This window comes from Strix aluco, chromosome 4, assembly GCF_031877795.1.
Source record: "Strix aluco isolate bStrAlu1 chromosome 4, bStrAlu1.hap1, whole genome shotgun sequence".
NCBI classification, from domain to species: domain Eukaryota; kingdom Metazoa; phylum Chordata; class Aves; order Strigiformes; family Strigidae; genus Strix; species Strix aluco.
The window spans coordinates 101,297,373-101,317,968 of NC_133934.1; the positions used below are offsets into that span (position 1 = coordinate 101,297,373).

Consider the following 20,596-nt stretch of genomic DNA (forward strand, 5'->3'; position numbering starts at 1 on the left):
TTGATGACTGACTTTGTAGGTAGCTGCCTGGTTTTGCAACATCAGTCCTTTTCGGGTAGTTAAACTAAGCACCTCGGAGCTGCCCTGGTTGCATTTAAGCGATCTTCCATGGAGTGTTTCAGTTATCTCTTCTTGAAAATTGTCTGAGAGGAGAGCAAAAATACTTTAATGAGACTTTTTCCTGGGGGGAGAAAAGGTGGAAAAGAGCACCCCCCTGGTCTCTGAAAGATCTCAACCTCTTCTTTTGTTCTCAGCTGGGGAAAAGAACAAGCCCAAATTTTAAATCATAAGCTGCACTTAATTACCGCTCCCTCACGAAGGGGGCCTGGTCCTAGGGCTCCCCGGGGCTGCCTCCGGGCAGGAGGCACCGCCTTTCCCCGCGCTGCGGCCAGGCGGGGCGCGGAGAGCTCGGAGCTGGGAGAGGGCCGAGCTGGGCCGCGGCTGCTCCGGGGCCGGGGCCGGCCGAGGCGGCGGGGCGCCGCGCCGGGCAGGGGCGGAGGAGGGGCGGCCGGGACCCGCCTTCCCCCGCCCTACGGGCCGCCACGTCGTCCGGCGGCTGCGTACGCGGCGGTGGGCGGGGCGCCGCGCCGCGGCCGGGCTGGCGGGGCAGGAAAATGGCGGCCGGTATCCGGGAGAAGCAGACGGGTAAGCGGCTTCCCGCGGTCTCCGTGGCGGCGGTGCCCTCCCCGGGGCGGGGAGGGGGCAAGGGGCCTCACGCTGCAGCCGGGGGCTCCTGCCTGCTTCCCCCGGCGGGGCCCCGGGACGGGACGTGGGCGTCCCGGCGCCGCCCGGCCTCCGCCGGCGGATTCGCGCGCTGTCGCCGGGCTTGGGTCTCCCGGCAACGAGACGGCGGCCTTCTTCCTCCGCCCCCGGCGGCCGCTGGGGCGGCGTTCGGCAGCCTCTGCAGCGGCGGGCCCGGGGGTGCGGGGCTCCGGGGCCTCTGTCCGCAGCTCCCGCCGCGGGCGCCCGGCCCCGCGGTGCGGCACGCACAGGGCCGCGCCTGTGCCCTGCCCGGGCGGCGGCGGGCCCAGGCCCCAGGGACGTGGCTGCAGGTGCCGCCGTGGTGTGGAAATCGTTCCCGGGGAGGGGCTTGCGCGGTGCCCAGCCTCCGTGGCTGTGGGGGGCGGGTTGTGTTCTCCCTCTGGTTCGGCTTCCCTTCTGCCCGTGGCAAGGATCAACGGGAAATGCTGTTCAGTGGTGCGGAAACAAAGCAGCTGTTGTGATGCTCCTGTTAACGCGGGGGCCTCGGAGCGTGTGCTGACCCTCAAGAAGTTGAGAACATGGGATTAACAGACAACTAATTATGGAGGAGGTTTTCTGTGGGCGAAGGGTTAGTTATTCAGTCCCTCTTTAGACATTGCTACGAGTCCATAATTGACTCTTTATTCTCTGTCTTGATGCTGCTTTGTGGAGCCTTGAGCCACCCATTTGAGCATAGCCCTAAAGCGTAGAGCATGTCAACTCCGTAGTCCTCTACTTCCCTCGCTTGCCAAAGTTTTTTTCAGTTGTTTAAGCTGTAATATTGTCACCATCTCCTTGACAACTGCAGTATCTTTCTGGTGGTATAGAGGATTCTGGGTGCATTTATTTAACATGAAATGTCTAAAATCGTCTGCCTAAAAATCTCCATCTAAGTCTCTCTGTGGATCTTAAATATTTACTAGTATTCTCTATCTTCTTTTTGTACCAGAAGCCTACTTTCTGCAACTCGTTCCTGGGGTCATCTACCATTAATAGTGCTATTTGATGTTCCTTTTCAATCCTTTAGTCTTTTTTTTTGCTACCTTTCTGACAAAGCCTTCTGGTAAAGTCTTTGAGCCCTTACTCTTACAGTTTTATTCTTTTCTATTGTGCTTCACCTTGTTACTTGATTGTTTCAGTCAACCTTTACCACTGAATCCATGTTGTCTTCCATTGGGGACGCTATTTGCAAGGAGGTAGATTGAACAACTAAAAGATACTCAGAAGAAGGAGAAAATTTATTACCATTTAGTGTTTGTATTACCATGTACGTGCACCATCTGTTGTGACCTTTATACTGGTTCATAACCAGTCAAAGCATATCATTGTGCAATCACAGTAAAAACCTGATCCTTGCCCCAGCAAGCATTCAGCTTAAATATAAATGAAATGGCAATGTAAATACAAAAAAGAAACCCAGAGACTTGCTGAGTGGTTGTCATGATTGTCACAGCACATCAGTAGTCTGATTGCTGTCTTCCTTAGTAGAGAGTGTATGCCAAGTTTTAATTTAAATGATAAACTCTGCAAAGCAGCTGCTTCAGGTCCAGTAGTACCAAAATACTTAACTGTGGAGCTCTATACAAAATTGCTCATATGGCTGAAATGTATGGAAGGTAGCAGTGGCAGTGAGGGAGTGAAGACTCCAGGAGTAGTCTGTAATCAACTTTTGGGATTGTTCCATGGTGTTAAAAAAAAAAAAAAGACAAAGGAAAAAAAAAAGTGTTAAGCAAGTGGAGAAGGCTGAATTCCAGGGAGATCCAGCACTCACTGCTAGCTTGCTTCCTCCCATGGTCAAGTTACTGCTGGTAATGCAATTTGAAAAGGCAGCACACAGGAGGAGAAAGCAGGGAGAGACTGTGAAGGACTTTAGAAACATTGCCTGGGCATGGGCGGATGGTGTTAGGAAAGCCAAAGCTCAACTTTGCAGCATATGTCAAGAGCAATGACAAGAGCTTCTGCTGTGACCTTAGTTGTGAAAATATGAATAAGGAAAAATGTTGAATCATTGCTAAATGGAGCCAGTAATTTAGTGGTGATGGACACAGATAAGGCTAAAGTGCCCAATGCCTTCTTTGCCTCGCTCTTCACCAACAAATTCTCTGAGGCCTTTGTGTCACTTTGGAGTCAATAATGGAGTGGATCCTCTTGGAAAATATTTCTTATCATATGAAGGAGAAGGCAAGCATGGATTTATGTATGATAAATCATGCCTGACCAGCCTGATTGCCTTCAGTGATAAAATGGCTAGATTTGTAGGCAACAGGAGAGCAGAGTATGTCACCTTGACTTCAGCAAGGCTTTTGACATTGTATTCATGTATCCAAGTTAGGATGTTATGAGCTGGAGGGATGGACAACTAGATAAATAAAAAAATGGTTGGATGGTTAGGCTCAGAGGGTTGTGATTTATCATACATACTAAACCTGGAGTCTGGTAACAACTGGAGTACCGCATGGGTCTGTCCTGTGACCTGTCCTGTTTAAAATCTCTATCAGAGACCTGAAGGATGTGTGAAAGTGCACTCTCGTTAAGTGGGCAGGTGACAGCAAACTAGAGGAATTGGTTAATATAGTTGAGGCAGAGCTGCCACTCAGAGGGACCTGTATGGACAAGAGGAATGGGCCAACAGGAACCTTATGAAATTCAGCAATGACAAATGTAAATTCCTGCACCTGGAAAGGAAGAGCCCCTTGCAACGTGCAGGGGACTGGCAGACTGGATTGCAGCTGTGCTGAGAAGGCCCGCGAGGGCTCTGGGTGGGCAGCAAGCTGAACATCAGCCCTCAGTGTGCCCCACATAGCAGCATCCTGGGCCATATTCACAGGAGCACAGCCAGTAGATTGAGGGGAGTGATTATCTGCCCCCTACTCAGCCCCAGGAGACCACATCTAGATACTGTGTCCAGTTTGTGGCTACCAGACCAGGAAAGGTGTTTGTGAGTTGAAGGGAGTTCAGCAAAGGACTACGGAGATGGTCAGGAGCTGGAGCACTTGCCCTGTGAGGTGAGGCAGCAGGTCTGGGGCTTGTTCAGCCTGGAGAAATGGCAGCTTCGCGAGGGGACCTAACAGGACCTGGTGGGGGGGGCATTGAGAAGATGGAGTCAGGCTCGTTGTGGTAGTGTATGGCAGAAGGGTGAGGAACAACAGGCGTAAATTGAAATGATGTATTCAAACTGGATATAAGGAAAAACTTTTTCACCACAAGGACAGTCAGTGCCACAGGTTGCGCAGGATGGTTGTGTCATTTCCATCCCAAAGGTTTTCAAGACTTGACAGGATAAATCCCTGAGCAGCCTGGCCTGGCCTCACAGTTGACCCTGCTTGAGCAGGAGGTTGGACTGGAGAGCTCCTGAGGTCCTTTCCAGCCTGAGCTGCCCTGTGATACTGTAAACTCCAGGGGAACTGCACTGAGAGTGCTCACAAGCACCATTCAGCTAAAGAATTAGAAGTTAACCATTTCTACTGCTCTCCATTTATGAGCTAAGTGGTGTATATTGCCCTGATTTCTGAAAGTTTTTCCTCTTTGCAAAGTTCTGTGATGATTTTGTTTATGAGTTTGAAGAGAACAGCCACTAACTTACATTGATGCAAATAGTCTTCTGCTTCTAGTCAAAAATGGGAGAGCAGTACATAGTGTACTGTTTAATCAGATAAATGAGGAAGGACTCCTTACCTAATAGATTTGCAAGTCAAAGGTAGGTGAAGGAATCTGCTTTGATTTCTGTGTTGAATGGGAGGTAAAATGAAAGCTCATTACTGTTTCAGAGAGTTTTCCTGCTGCAAATTGGGGGCATTTTTGTACCCCTTAAAGCAGCAATTTCTTCACAAAATGTTTCAAAATGTGTATCAGTTTTAGTCAGGTGAAAAGGTATTTTTTGCTTGTGGGTATACTGTTGTTCCTGTGGTGTAGGAAAAGCAGATCAGGGGAATAAAGCAAACTGGTTCCTACTTGTACAGAAGGCATCTTCAGGAAGATACTGGAATTACTTTTAAGGCAAACTGCAACAGAATGTAGCCTGTATAACTAAGGAGAGAGATTCTTTCTTCATGTTTTGGGACTTTCTTCTTTTCCTTTTGCAGTGTTTTCCAGAGCCCATAAATTCTAGCTGACGTGTGCCACTTGTCAGTCCAAGCTGCATAAAAATAATGAAAATGTGACTTGTTGCATTTATATTTAATGATGGTTTTCCTCTCAAATGAAACGTATAATAAAATCCTGGTAATCTATTTATAGCTGAAGTGTAAAGAGAGTAAAGCATTATTCTGCTTTATCTTCCAGTGGCTTTGAAACGTATGCTGAACTTCAATGTTCCTCCTGTTAAAAACAGCACAGGAGAACCAGTATGGAAGGTAAGAACTATTTGAACAGGAATAGGAGAATTTTATAGTGTTCAAAAAAGTTCAGATTTTCAAATTTTAAGTAAGTTAAGTATCTTCTCCGTGTTCCTATCTTGTACAAAATATTTTTTCCTGTGTGCAATGAATATACAGAATTGAATATCAGAATTGCTGAGAAAAATACGTATTTGACATGTTGGCTGCTTGACGACCCAATGACTGATTCCTTAAGCAATATTTTAATGAGCAACTAAGGAGGACGTTTTTGAAATATACTTAGGTCTCATTGATAGCTGTTGGCAGAAACTTACATGATACCTTACAGGTGAACTCACAGAGTTAGAAAGAAGCCCATAGAAAGGGAAGAGCTATTGATAGCCTTAAATTTAGGACAACTGAGCTCAAGCTACCTTTATTAGCTTTAAAAAGTAATTTGTGAGAAGTTTTTGCTACTGCAAAGCATATATTCTGTCTCTTCATCCGTTCTGATGTCTTTTTTTTTGCCACTTCCTTTTTTTCCTCTCTGCTTCTCCTTTTGCTTCCTCCCAAATGCAGTCAGAGAAATTCTGCACTTGCAGTAACAAATTTCTGACAGCAGATCCCTGTTTGACTGACACTTTTCAGGAGATGGAAGTGATTAATTTATTTTCCTTTATCACTGAGTTCTTTTAGTTCTTTTGTTTGTTTGTTTGTTTTTGTATTAGTAAGCACAAATGGAAGACCATGACAGATTTATGATGTATTATGAATTGGTAAATGTTTAGCACTTTTCAGTTTAGGACAGTACTTACTTAAACCTGAATTCCGGTATCCTGTATCCACTGTATCCACTTTTTACACCACTTTGTAAAAAGATGTGTATCTATTTCAGGTTCTCATTTATGACAGATTTGGCCAAGATATAATCTCACCTTTGCTCTCAGTGAAAGAGCTGAGAGATATGGGGATCACTTTGCATCTGTAAGTAAAAAAATTGGGATTTTTTTTTTTGCTAAAAAAACTTTATTTAATATTCCCTCAGAATCACAAACAAAACATTGAAAATCATTTGATGAATAACCTGTAAAATAAAGATTATACCCTGTCTTGTTTCTAAAATCAGGTGGTATTATTCAGAATCGGGGAGTGGAAAGGTCATTTCAAACACTGTTCAGTAGGATTTCTTACTAAGTAGAGCAGGCCCCTGCTCAAAAATAAGAATTCAGTAAGTGTTTTGGGGAATCTACAATTCCCTCTGTATTCATATATCTTGAAATTATTTTGGCACAAACTGTTTCATGGGACTGTGCATATTCTCTGCTTGTTGTTTTGCACACAGATTTTAATTGTCTCTTGTCAAAGATACAGAATCTTTAAGTATTATTTTAAGAGATTTCCCATTTCTCTTTCTCCAGATTATGTTTATTTAGTTCATTGTCATTCCTTAGCTGTGGTTACAGTTGTGGAGGATCTCTGAAAATACATTTATTTTTTTAAAAAGTTTATTAACTTTTACTAACTGAAGGCTAGAAATGGAAACACAGTTTAACATGTTGATATATCATCAAAAAAGTGAGAGAAACATGTAAGCACCTTGCCTGTCTTTGTTTTAATGAGCAGGAAAGGCAAGTTTAATAGTATAAGATGTGCAGGTTTTTTGTTATTATGTCAACAATTAATATTTGGTATATGAACTTTGTGGATGTACTATTTTACCTTCCTCTGAATGGATTCATCTATTTTTGAAGACTTGCAAAGTCTTTTCTCAAACTTTGAATAAACTTCAGAGATCTCTATTAACATATTCAGCCAAATATTATACAAATACGATTTTGCTATTTTTTCATGTTTTGTTCTTGCTAAAATCTAGATAGGTATAGGGAGAAATTGTAGGAAATTAAATGTGTCTGTATAAATAAATAATTTCTTTAACTTTTACAATTTTACACAAATCAGAGGAGGAACACGTTAGAGATTTATTTTTTCTTCTTTGCAGGCTTTTGCATTCAGATCGGGATGCTATTCCAGATGTTCCAGCTGTTTACTTTGTAATGCCAACAGAAGAAAATATTGACAGAATGTGCCAGGTAAATTCCGTGTTTAATGTTCCAGACGAGCGGATACAACAGAGGTAGAGTGTGTGAAGTAATCCTGCACTAACTGGAGCTTGACCATTCTATATCTAGTTCTTGTGCGTGTCTGAACACCTTTGCTAGGATTTTTTTTATAGTTTAGCACATATTTGTCATAAAAATATTACCCAAAAGTTTTACATGCAAAACTTCAGTTTCGCAGAAAGTAGGTAAATGCGTCTTCTGTGTTTCAGAGAGAGAGTTTTGGGAGTGAAAAGACGAGAGACAGTGGGCACAAATCGAAACACAGGCAAAACTCTGCTTTGAGCCAGGGGGTTGGACTAGGCTAACCTCAGTTTTTCACATGCTCTGGGGGGAATTGATGGAAGGTTGACATCTTCACCAAAGGAAGGAAGAAGAGCAAAGGGTACTTTTGATTGGTGGTAAGGTGTGGAGCAGTAGTTGCTATCTGGTACCTTACATTTAATTTCCTAGGTTTTGCAGTTCCATGTTAGGTTTGTTATATCTAGTTATGTAGTCAAAACACTGCGTACAGGGCTGTACAAACTGACAGTTAAGTACTTCCAAAAATTTAGTCTGACTGTGGATGATTGCAACATCACGTAGTAAAAGCAAGAATGTTTTATATTAGTACTTATTCAGGAAAAAGATTGTGGGTTTCCTTCTTTTCAGGATCTTCGAAACCAACTTTATGAATCTTATTATTTAAACTTTATTTCTGCCATTTCAAGAAGTAAACTGGAAGATATTGCAAATGCTGCCATAGGTGCTAATGCAGTAACTCAAGTGGCTAAGGTAAGAAAACCCCACAGTCTCTGATGTTAAAGATACTATCGTTACAGGTGTTACTGCGTTCTTACATGGCCACATCAGTGCTGTACACAGCTTTTCTGACTGAATCATGAACAAAATAAATGTTTAGCTAGATTCAATGTCAGGCATAGATTTACTGGGGGAAAAAGGGGAATCTATAGTCATCTCACTAATGCAGCTTATTACTGTACTTCAGCTTAGTCAAAAGCCCAAGTGCTGCAAGACCTTCGTGCTAAATGATAAGAGGGGAAATACAGTGGTTTCAGAGTATTCCTGATCTCATCACCTCAGTGAGTGCATCCAGTGCATATATAATGGGGTGGGGTTTTTAGCGCCTAAATGCATGAAAGGTGCAGTGTGACTGCAGTTGTCATTTTAAAAATAGGCAGTATATTGTAGAGGTGAGTGTTTTATACATACACAATGTTATTCAGTACACTCCTATACCTTTATGATTTAAAGGCAGGTGTCAGGTATGTACCCTTTTATTTTTGTTGAATACCTGTACCAAAACCGGCAAATTATTAACTAATTATTTTCATATATACTTAAATACATTCAGTTTTTGTCACTCCTGTTAGGGAGTACTACTGGCATGAGAGAAAGAAACTGTTGTGAAATGAAATGAAAGCTATTAGTATTGTTTAAGCCTTAGGTCTTCAGCAGGAGTAAGTTGGTGTAGCAGTGTGAACTAATTTCTTAAATCTATTTTTCTGTTGTGATGACCCATTAACAGTTTATGCTGTAGAGAGGTTTATTTTTATTTTCTGAATGTACAGGTACGTTACAGAAAAATTAGAATTCGTGAGCTATAATCTCTCATTGTGTAGATACTGCCCTCTTTCCTCTCTCCTGCCTGAGAGTTCAGCACCGTTTATGTTGTAGTCCTTCATATCCTTCATATAATAAAAATTAAACCCATAATGTCCTCCATATGTGTTTTTTCAGTGATGATTGGCTTCTAAAAATTTGTCCACAGCAATACTTGAAGTTGGACTGTTTTAGCACTTTTCAGTTGCTCTAATGTTTTGTGTTATCACTCAATCCTTACACAGGCTTTTTAATTCATACATTATATCTTGCATTTCTTTCTTTTAATAGGTAGTTCTGTAAATGGTTCAAAAAGAAGTAGCAATAAATCACAGATAGGTTTTTTTAGGCTTCATTCTGGACTGTTCTGACCATTATTCCTTGATTTCTAGGTTTTTGATCAGTATCTTAATTTTATTACTTTAGAAGATGACATGTTTGTATTGTGTAACCAAAACAAAGAACTTGTTTCGTATCGTGGTAAGTAAAATTTTTATAAAAATTATACCAGAATGTCTAAAGTTGAAATTTAATTTTGAAGTTGTAGCTAATGCCAAACAGTTGTTTCATTTTGCTTTGATCTGCTCAGAATTCAGGATAATCTGTTAGATGTGTAGTTTAAAGTCATGAAGGAAGCAAGTTCTTAGATATTAATTTCAGCATCTTTACTACATGGTATTGTAATATTGAAAAATAATTACGTATTTTTAGATAACACATTTAATAAAGCAAAACTGCAGTATAGACATATATGGATAGTAGGGCTTTTTATAGATGGAATAATATAAGAAGAATTCTGTATTGTTTACACATGTAGATAAACACTGGGTGGCTGCTGTGTTTAGGCACCACTATTTAGTCATCATCACTTCTGCAGTTCCTAAGGAATTGAGTATTTTGTTTCTGTGTGAATGGTCAGTTGGGAAGTTACTGCAAGGAATGCAAAGCAAAAAACATTAACTGATAAGAGTTTCTTGTATCTTCTAGACAGTGACCAGTGGATACTTGCTTTTCTTACTCAAGACATGAAAACATGTTGGGGTGTGCAAGGGGAGATGGTTAGGATCAGGGGCCAGAGTAACACAGGGAAGAATCTGGGAAAGGGCGTTCTAGAAAATAAGATTTGCTGATTGCTTCTGCAAGCACGTGAGCCAAGCATGTCAGCTTCTTCGTAAAGTCTCAGAGTTGCAAGTGAAGTCAGCCTCATGGAACTCTTTTTTTTATTTTCTTGGGACTGCTGTTGGACCTGTTTTGGAACCTAACAGGAACACCAAGTGCCTGCCTTAGGTCAGTTACCTCTGCAGCTGTGGTGCTATGGCTGCTCAAGTCAACTAGTTGTCATAATTGTCCACATGGTTTTCCTCCCTCCTTTGATCTCATTTTTGTGCTGAATCAATTTAGCTAATTGATTATGCTAAATCAACAGAGAACTATCACTCTACCTCTCCTGCCCCTCTTCATTGGCTAGCTATTACAGGGTGGCTTGTCTTGCTGCCCCTGCTGTGCTTTCCCTCATCTTCTCCTCCTTTTACATCAGAACCAGTAATCTTGGAGCTGCAGAGTGTTTGTTCATGGACTCATTCCATAGAAAATACCAGCTCATTTGTGTGATCTACAAATCTGGTGCAAGGGAAGCAGCAGAAGTGTGTAAGTCAGAGGCAAGATAGCCCTTTTTTAGCCACAGCTCCTCATTAATGTCACAGTGTCTACACACGGTGTCACACAGTTAATTCCTGATTTATTTGGATGCACAGAATACTCACTAGTGACCAGGTAGAGGTGAAAAGTCTCTGTATGCTTAATATTTAGGCAAGAATTTTTTCCTCTCTTGCCCAATTTTCAGAGTCCTTACCTTTCTTTAAAACTGGATGCATAATAGTGAGTTCTCTCTCACACTGGGGATTGATTCCATTGTCAGAATGAAGGGCATTTTTGTTTGAAAAGCAGACTTTTTTTTTAACTGCTGTTAAGTGTTTTAGTAATAATTGTTTTGTGATGTGTTTGTGTGTATGTAAAGATACTTGACTAGCTCTCTTAAGATTCCTGCTAGCTAACAAGGAATTGGAATTAGAATGACGGAAAATGTTTTGAACTCATCAGAAATTCACCACACAACACATGGCTTCACAGTATGTTTAAACCAATCTAGAAGTGGGCTGTTTTCAAAAGCTTATCAAACGGAAATCTAATTTCCCATAGAGAGCAATTAGTTTTCCATTAGAGCACTGAGTCGATCCACCTCGCTGTGTGAGTTCTAGATCTGACACAAGCAGGCAGTAGGGATGCAGGGGCAAAGAAAAAGCAGTCGTCTTTGCCTTTGGAGAGTAACCCAACAGGAAACTGCCAGTTTACATATATATAGTTTCATGATCTACATAAATCAATATAAATCTGATGGTGATGAAAGATGGCTGCTCTTCTTGCAGCAGCACTGCCATGTGTGGCCACACATGTAGCTGAGTGGGTGAACTAAGAACAAATATAACAAAGAAGATTAATTTCCAGTTTCCTGATTTCCTGGCTGTATGGCTGTATGAATGTATGACAGAGAGGTAATGTCAGGACAAATAAGCATGGTAACATTCTTCAATTATGTAAAAGGCTTTCACAGACAGAAAGGAGATAACACATACTCTCTGTCCATGTAGTAATGGACAAGAAGTGATGAGCTTAAATTGCAACGAAAAAGTTTCCGGTCCAATATTAAGAGCACTTCCTAACATTAAAGATAGTGAAATATTAGAATGGATTACCTGTAAACATGATGGCATTTTCATGACTGGGAAGCTTTGGGAATTCATTTAGACACAGAAATAATATGGGTTTAACTCATCTTTGGGCAAGAGGACTGACTAGATAATCACTCAGGCTCCCTCTGGTTCTGTTTTTCTATGACTGTGTAGAAGTGTCCTTGTTTTGGCTGGGATAGAGTTAATTTTCTTCCTAGTAGCTGGTAAAGTGCTGTGTTTTGGATTTAGTGCTAGAATAAGGTTGGTAACACACTGCTGTTTTAGTTACGGTTAAGTAGTACTTATCCTAAGTCAAGGATTTTTCAGTTTCCCATGCTCAGCCAGCAAGCAGGGGCACAAGGAGCTGGGAGGGAGCATGGCCAGGACAGCTGACCCAAACTAGCTAAAGGGATATTCCATACCGCAGGACGTCATGCTCAGTATATGAACGGGGAGTTGGGCTGGGGGGAGGCTCGCTGCTCGGGCCTCGGTCAGCGAGTGGTGAGCAATTGCATTGTCCATCACTTGTCTTTTCTTGGTTTTTATTTCTCTCTCTCTTTTTTATTAGATTCCTTTTCATTACTATTATTATTATAATATTTTTATTATAATTGTTACTATTTTAGTTTAGTTATTAAACTATTCTTATCTCAACCCATGACTTCTACTTTTTTTCCAATTCTCCTCCCCACCCCACTGGGAGTGGGGAGGAGTGACTGAGCAGCTGCATGGTGCTTTAGTTGCTGGCTGGGGTTAATCCACAACAAGAAGGAAGAGTAAATGGGTAATATTGGTATAAAGTCAATGTTCCTGGCATCCTGTTTGATGCTATTGGAATGCTTCTTTACCAAATTTGGATCGATTTTGTAAAACAAGAAAATGTAGGAGACCTAGGCTTACTTTTCTGTAATAGATATATCCCCCATAAGAGTGTTACAGTGGAGAGAGAGGAGGATATAGAAAACATGATAGAACATTTTACTGAAAGATTATTAATGGAGTTTCTCAAAGGTTGACCTAAGGAGCAGTAATACTGAGTATTTGTCTTGATTGCTATGGTACAAACAAAAGGAATGTGCTCATAAAATGTGCATGTTACACAAATTTAGAAGGCACTGACAGTATGCAGATTACCAGAGCATCATAAATGAGTACCTTAAACATAATAATAGGGAATTAAATTTTAAAATTGAGAAAGGCAAGGGTGTAAAAATAAGATTATTTCCCTCCTGTAAACTGGGAGACCATTAGTTGGAGCTAACTACAGAAAGATAGCCCCAGTTAATTTCAAAGCTTTTTATTACAGAAAAATACAGATATTGGAAACAGTCTGCCTTTCTTAATGCTGATATTTCAGAAACTTTAACTCAAAGTAAAAAATTGCTAAGGGGCACACTTCTATTGCTGCTGTCATCCTAGCAGTCTAGTAAAAACTTTGACTTACTAAGATAGCTGCTGATAGAAATATAATCCCTCTCTCTAAAGTTCTAGAGAACAAAAGCTGGGGGAAAAAAAGCACTTTAAAGTTAAAGAATTATGATTATGACTGGCCATGCATAAATTTTGGATGGAAGGCTTCTTAATATTCAGAGCTTTAAAGTTCATTTTTTGAAGAAAGAGTATAAGACAGGTAATTATGTGAGAAATTTCTAAAGGTAAAATAAAACGAATGAGGATGGGATTTATGGTATGAATCCTGAGACAGTGCTTGTCTTGAGAACTGTGAAAAGATTAGGTTTGATGTTTCCTCTTGACTATTATATACTTGTCAGTGTTAGTTATTTAATAGAAATGTTGCTACGTGTGTCTTGTTCTGACCTAAGTATGTGAGGGAAATCTTCCTATCTGTAGTGTGAAATGTTTTAGAACTTGGGAATTACCCCTAACCTAGAGACTGAGAGTAAATCTATTAAAAAAGTCTTAAAAAAGGAAAAGGAATCTCCATTACAAGAGATAGGATTTAGAATCTTTAAATATAGATAACTGCATACTGTAATTCTCTTTAAATTACACAAGTAATTCTTGTGGAGTTTATATCTGAAAAATGGTTTCCAAGTGGATGGCCATTTCTGTTTTGTAACATGGTTTTCTAGGAGGTCCTTAATAGTGCAATACTAACACAATCCAGAAATTACAGTATGTATTGTCAGAGATAATTGGAAAAGATTGTGTAGTGTTTGACCTTATACAGTGGGCAATAATTAAGTTCTCCCAATTTTTTGCTCAAAAAAAGAGAAAAAAAAAAAGAACAAACTAATGGATGTGCTAAGAGGGGCATTTCACAATTTGATCTCTTCTGCAACAAAAGCTGTTGGCTATTGACAGCCATTAGGTAAGAAGAGGATTGCTTTCTCAGTATTAAAGTGGCACTTTAACCCTATTCTTAACTCTTTTCCACACTGTTTTAGCCATTAACCGACCAGATATAACGGACACAGAAATGGAAACTATAATGGACACTATTGTTGATAGTCTCTTCTGTTTTTTTGTTACACTTGGTAAGTTTTCAAACTCTTAGCATATTTTCCATATGTTTTCCTTTTAGAAGAGATCCGTGTTCAATGAGATACCTAGAAGTTTAGTGATTTCCTGTGGCAAATTAAAAGCAGAATTAGATCTGTGGCAGGAATCTTAATGGTTCACAGGGTGGGTTAATGATCTTGCTCGAATTATTGCTGTACATCACTGCAAAAGACAATAAAGACTGTCCTACATGGGAGTTGAGTCTTAGTCTTTGGTGTCAGTGGGAGAAGAATACTGAAATGCAAAGGTTTGGATTCACTGTTTTTACAAAATACCAGTTTGCAATGAAGATCAATAGTGCTTTAAGTTTGGATTGGTAGCTTTCAAAAAAATACCCACAGAAAAAGAAGAGAGAAAACCCTCACACAAACCTTGCAAATATCTAACTGAAATAATTCAAGGAGTAGGAAGAGATATTAAATTTACTTTAGTGTGAGTTTTCTTGTGCTTAGCGTATACATTTTTCATAATGATGACATTTAATCTAAGTTCTCACTGAAGTCAGTCAGTCTGAGATGGCATTCCTACAAGGGGAGCTGAGGATTGCTATGGGGCAGTCTGTTCAAGAGACATTCCCTTGCACCTGTTGAGTTCCTTCTTTCAAGTGTTAGCATGATACAAATTAAATCTTTTTTACTCAGTCACTTAAATGCTGTGGTATTGGAATTTTCATATTAATACAGATAAGTGAGAAACAGTAGCTAAAGATTTTGAAACCTGAATCCTGAAAGCCAATGGAAAATGTGCTTTTGAAAATAACATTACCCTGCAGTGAGTTGTAACTGATACATTGTGGTGGCGTTATAGTACTTATTATTACTGTTTTCAAGGGACTTCTAACCTTTTGAAAATAACTTTTAATGCTTCTATATGAGATAGTTTGTCCCCTCCACAGTACATTAACTATCTTTGTAGTGTACACGATACTTCTCATCAATTCCTGTATGAGGTATTAACTGACTTTTGTAAAACTTTATTTATATTTTTGTATAGCATTTTTTGTTTCGTAAAGACCACAAGAGACAAATTTAACATGTTTTTATTGTCCACTTGAAAAATATAATCTCAGAATGTTACTAAAAATTTGTTTTATGAATAGTGCACTGACTTACAATCTGAAAATTATAATGCAAGTAGAAGTCAATATATCTTTTATTAGGAGCTATTCCTATAATCAGATGCTCAAGAGGAACTGCAGCTGAAATGGTGGCAGTGGTAAGAAACTATTTTCTAAACAAATATCATTGTTTAAAGACTTCCTAACACCTTGTTTACTTTTCTCAATACTAGGCAGAGATCTAGTGTCATTGTATCCTTTTCCTTATGAAGAAAATAAACCTAGAAAGGAGATATACCAGTTTTCCTTTCTGATTTCAGTTCCATGGATCTCATCTGTAGAAATTGTAATATTATGGAGTCAGCTGATGAGAAACTTACACATGAATAATCACTCCTAATCTAGAGTTTATCAAGATTTTCTGACAGGCATTATAATTACAACCATTAAGCTCTGTCTACACAGTTTAAAAAGTGGCTGTCTGGCCTGAGCTTTTCTGTGTGTCTTACTGAGAAGTTTTTATCTATCTTGCTGGGAAACCCCATTAAGTATAAGACGTTTCTTCTATATCAAAATTACACTGAACTTGATCATCAAGTAGGGATGAAATTGCCAAACTAAATCACAATTAAAAATCCCTACAGCACTGTCTTCAATAGGAGTCACTGTGCTTCTTTTCTTCCATCTTCCTCACATCTTTGTCAGTGAAGCCTTAATGCTGATTAAACCTAAGCATTCAGTGTGCATTCATTCATATTGAGGGTAATATCATTTTTATGAAACAGTGTGGCAGTGTCTGACAGCCCAGTTTGCTGCTCCTGCTGTGGTTCCCTCTTGGGTTTCCTACTGGTATTTTCTATTTACATGTTTAGGGAGAGGGTGCTGATTGCCTGAGAGAAGATTAGTGGACATAAAGAGAACATCTTCTGTGTAGTGCTGGATATAGGTATAAATGCTGGAAGGAGAAAATAGAAGGAAAAGATTTCTTTCTTTCCTGTGTGCAGTGGACCTAGACTTCCTGTATCTAAGACATTTATAAACTACAGAAACAACACAACAGATCTTTAAATGTTGGTCATATAAGGAGGTTAGGGAACCATTGGTTTGTTAAAAACTGTTCTGGTTTTTCCTCCCTCAGAAATTAGATAAGAAGCTCAGAGAGAATCTAAGAGATGCCAGAAACAGTCTTTTTACAGGTGACACACTTGGAGCTGGCCAGTTCAGGTATGGTGTTAGTAACAACTATGTATTTTTATTTTTCATATATCAGTTGTCTTGAATGCCTCATTGGAATAAGTCACCACTGTACTGAAAACTGTATTTGCAAGAATTCGGTTCAAATTCTGTATTAAAAGAATTCAGGGAGTTTTCCAATTTCTTAGCATAACTGGTTTGAAAACTTTTATAGCTAGTAAGTGAGCAGTTCCTAGGACAGTGAGAAATTATTTAATGAACCATGTAATTTTGTTCACTCTCTAAACTCAGCAAGAACCAAGCTCCTGCAAATACACTCAGTTTACAGGACCAGGATATGCAATTGGATGTCTGAACACATCTGTCAGCAACCTTTAGTCCATTAAAAAGAAATACCCATTTTCTCACTTGTAAGCACTGTTAACAATTGTAGTTATGTCAAAAACAAGTGTTTCTCAGCTGATCCCTATATGTACCAGAGGAGGACTGCTTAAGGACTACCACTTAGATAATTAGGTAGTTAAGAACTGTGAAGTCATGACCATTTGAATCCTTTGAGGGGAAAGAGGGGTGAGAAAAGACATTGTGGATGCTTGCATGTGTCTAATAATGTGTTCTCAGTTAGCCTCCTGCTTATACAGTTGCCTGCAGATAGTTTAATACTCCACAGGCTGCCTTAGGAAAGTGTATTACAGGAGTTTACACTGTATAGGAAAAGATGAGGAGATGTATTGGGAAAACTAGATGAATTAAACAGTTGTGATCTCCTAGCTGAATATAAAATAGTCATATTTTTATCTCAAATTAAGAGTAGAACTTGGATAAAAGACAGAAAAAACATCAAGGGTGGCAAAATGGAATGAGATTAAAAGGTGTTAGGAGAGAGAATAGCTGTGAAATACCGCTTCCCTCATTTTCATAGGAACTGAATTGTAACCACTGTTTTTCCTTCAGAGGAGTTGTTTTCCTGATAGCATAGCATGATTACCTTCAAAAACTCAAAATGCAAGGAAGGGGAAACATGGGAACTTTTAACCAATTAAATGGCTTCAGATCTTTGGTTTTCAGAATCAGGTGACTAAGAGTATTGAGATTATATATCTATGTGAAAATACTTACTGCAAGGAAATCCAAAGCATGGAATTAACATGCTTTTACTCTGTTCAAATATGCTGTAATTTAGCCATTGCATTTACTGTAGGGTTAATGTGCTTAAGGGAAATGCTTGCAATAATGTTCTGTCAACTCACAGCCTTCCTATCTTCACTATACATTTTTCATGTAGCCATAACCCAAGACATTTAGGCATGTCTGCATTCTTTTTCCACAAAATTGAGTACTGATGAAATTGCCACAGTGCATCTCAGAAATTCATGATTTTTTCTTTATAGACTTCATATACAAGCAAAGAGAAAAGTGAAATTAAAAACTCTTGAAAGAGAGATTTTATATTTGAGGTTTATAATGGGGATTAAGGTCAAATATTACCCACTCAGTTGTTTGGAACTCAAATGTGTATCCACACACAGAGATATTAATTAATACCTAAAAGGCTAGTTACTGTTTAATGGTTTGATTTCTTCTCAATATTTATGCATTGGTAATTTCTCTTAGTACAAAATAAAATAATCTTTTTATCATTACTAAGACAGTGATTCATGGAATTTCTGGCAGTGATCAGCTCCAGGTGCTTTGGGGAAGGCTGGAGGAACTCTGCATAGTCAGTTTGGCTTTTAACTTGAAATACGATGTAAAGGTGGCTGATATCACTCAGGATGTTACATGTTTAAAGAAGTACTAATACAGTGTCATCTTTTCAGCTTCCAAAGGCCCCTATTAGTCCTTGTTGACAGAAACATAGATTTAGCAACTCCTCTACATCATACTTGGACATACCAAGCTTTAGTGCATGATGTTCTGGTAAGAATAAATCTGATTTTGTTACCAAAACTATTTTTTCACTCAGTTTGTTACTAAACTTAACACCAAATTCTCTCTTAATCCAAAATCTGTTTTGTCTGTTTTATTCGGAAGTTGTTTAGTAAAAAACAACTTGGAACATTTTCTCGAGAAGGTTTATTTAGCAATAACTTCTAAAATGGTTGAAAAGTTGAAATCTTGATATTATGAAAAAATAGGTAATTCAGCAATCCTAGCTTTTTCATCAGTAGTTCATGATCTTTTATGTTATGTAAACTGTGGACTCCATTAAGTGCATTTCGGTTTTGAAAAATAAATGCTCTTAATGAGTTTTTAAACCAATTCAAGTATTAGTTTGAATTTCTTAAAATACCTGTTTCTGGTTTTCTCCACAAGGTGGTGTAGGTGTTCAGTATAGAGATACCAAGTGGTATATGGCCTTACTGTGAGGAATCTAAAATAGACTTTTTTAATAATTTTTTGGAAATCCAGATAGCCTTAAACCACTTTTATTTCCTCAAGTTTATTTTATAAAACCAGTAGTAGAAGTGTACTTGAATGAAAGCAAATACTATTCACCTATAATTTATGCATTTCATACATAGTTATGAAGTAAATAATAAAAGATAATATGAGTAAGAATAATTGCTATCTGGATGCTTTTTTATACTGTAGAGTTAGTTATGCAATCATTTCAATATCTAGCTTTGAGAAATATTTTGGTTTTCTTATTGAGACTGTTAGAGGAATACATAAAATATGCACATGCACATATGTGTTTGTATACAGAGTTGGTTGTGAATTGTATAGTCATAAATATAGTGTTATCCAGAAACTTGCATTGGTATGATGAAAATATTTTAGCACTAATGGGATGTTTTAGAACACTCTTCTATTTTATGTAAATCATTCTTTATGAAAAGTCCCTTCCTCTTAAGCTTAAGGATGATTTTTACAAATAAACATTTTTTGGCCTGGTTTCTTTAGGAAAGTCATACATTAAAAAAACACAGTTTGCACTGTGTTTTCTCCAATAACTGTTGAACTGGCTAGAGATTTGCAAATAGAAGTACTGAATTTTTACAGGTTTCTTTTGAAAATCAGTGAAAGAGTAGGGGATGAAAACCCAGATTTGAATTTTTACAGGGGTAAACTATTGCATGAGGTCTACACTTATTTTGCCTTGTTACCTGCCAACCACTTAATCAGCAAATGCTCATTTACTGGATAGTAAATCCATGCAAAACTCCATGTACTTGCCTCCTACTCACAGCTGCCAGGTAGAGAAGGTAGTGTCAAGTGGCCTCAGGCATGTGTGGGAGTAGGACTTTGGTGCATCAAGATGCAGAGGGATTAAAGATGGAGTGAAAGTTGAGGACAACTAGTGCTACAAATATGGAGGGGTGTTAGAATAACACTGGAAGAATGATTTGAGGATCATTGGATACTATCTGTACTGCATCAGGCTTCAGTAGTTTCTCTGGAACAACTTGTTAAATTTTGCATGTTGCATCTAATTTTTGACTGAGTCGATAGGATTCTGAATTTGTCTAGTGAAATTATAACCAAGTGGCCTGTGATTCCATGTCAAGGGCAAAATTTTAATTTCAAAACCAGTCAAGTTACTCACCTTAAAGACAAGCATGCCAGGTTCTTCACTTACAGATCATATTTCATGAAATAACCGCAGTAGCCTTTTAAAAGGCCATAAATTGTAACCATGAAAGTGTTACCAAGGTGATGATTATGTAAACTGTACTTTCAATAAAATTGTTTTTCATTTAAGCTCTCAGTTACAATAGTCCAGGAATTCTGTGGGGTGTTGAACTAAATGTTAACTCAGCCACAAAGTTGTGTGCTGCATCCATTTAGATTATAATTGTGATGTTTCTACACATAAACAGGCTTGTATGAAGAGATTCCCATTTCTAAATAAAAAAACCCTTCAGGAGTGGATACAAAAAAATGGGAGGCATGGATAGAAAGCCTTATCAAGACAGAATGGGGAGGTGAAAGGAGAAACACTTAATCAATAAGAATCATTTTGGTAAAACAACTTGTAGATGCCAAAACTAACTTGGAAACTCAGGTCACTGGTGAGTTAGATTGAGCCAAAACATAGATCTTCATTAAAAATTACAGCTGAATTTGCAATCAATTTTTTTTTTTCTTTAAGTCTTTATTGAACATATGTACTTGAAAAATACTCATTTTTTGCTGAAACATTAAACATGTCTTGTAAGATGAGGTTTGTGCTCATTGACTGCGTGTGTTTCCTTTGAGTAGCTACTTGGTTTTGTTTCTATTCTGGCATGAATCATCTATAGTATTTTATTTTAAGGGTGAACTCTGCCAAGGGATAACTAGAAACATTTAAAAATTTTATTTGACAGTTTC

At 38.8% G+C, this 20,596-nt stretch overlaps 1 protein-coding gene across 7 annotated transcripts in view; it reads left to right on the forward strand.

The window, feature by feature from the left end:
- The first annotated feature begins 522 nt into the window (after positions 1-522).
- SCFD1 (sec1 family domain containing 1) overlaps positions 523-20,596 on the forward strand; it is a 56,550-nt gene continuing 36,476 nt past the window's right edge. For 3 of the 7 annotated variants that reach the window (XM_074824545.1, XM_074824546.1, XM_074824549.1), the window contains exons 1-10: positions 523-645; positions 5,023-5,093; positions 5,953-6,041; positions 7,057-7,147; positions 7,826-7,948; positions 9,169-9,256; positions 13,914-14,003; positions 15,188-15,243; positions 16,224-16,309; positions 18,100-18,199. In XM_074824545.1, the coding sequence (XP_074680646.1) occupies positions 615-645; positions 5,023-5,093; positions 5,953-6,041; positions 7,057-7,147; positions 7,826-7,948; positions 9,169-9,256; positions 13,914-14,003; positions 15,188-15,243; positions 16,224-16,309; positions 18,100-18,199 (825 nt within the window). In that variant the 5' untranslated portion in view covers positions 523-614. Of the gene's footprint in view, positions 646-5,022; positions 5,094-5,952; positions 6,042-7,056; positions 7,148-7,825; positions 7,949-9,168; positions 9,257-10,041; positions 10,064-13,913; positions 14,004-15,187; positions 15,244-16,223; positions 16,310-18,099; positions 18,200-20,596 lie in introns of those variants that run through there. The other 4 variants (XM_074824547.1, XM_074824548.1, XM_074824550.1 and 1 more) reach the window with 4 other exon arrangements.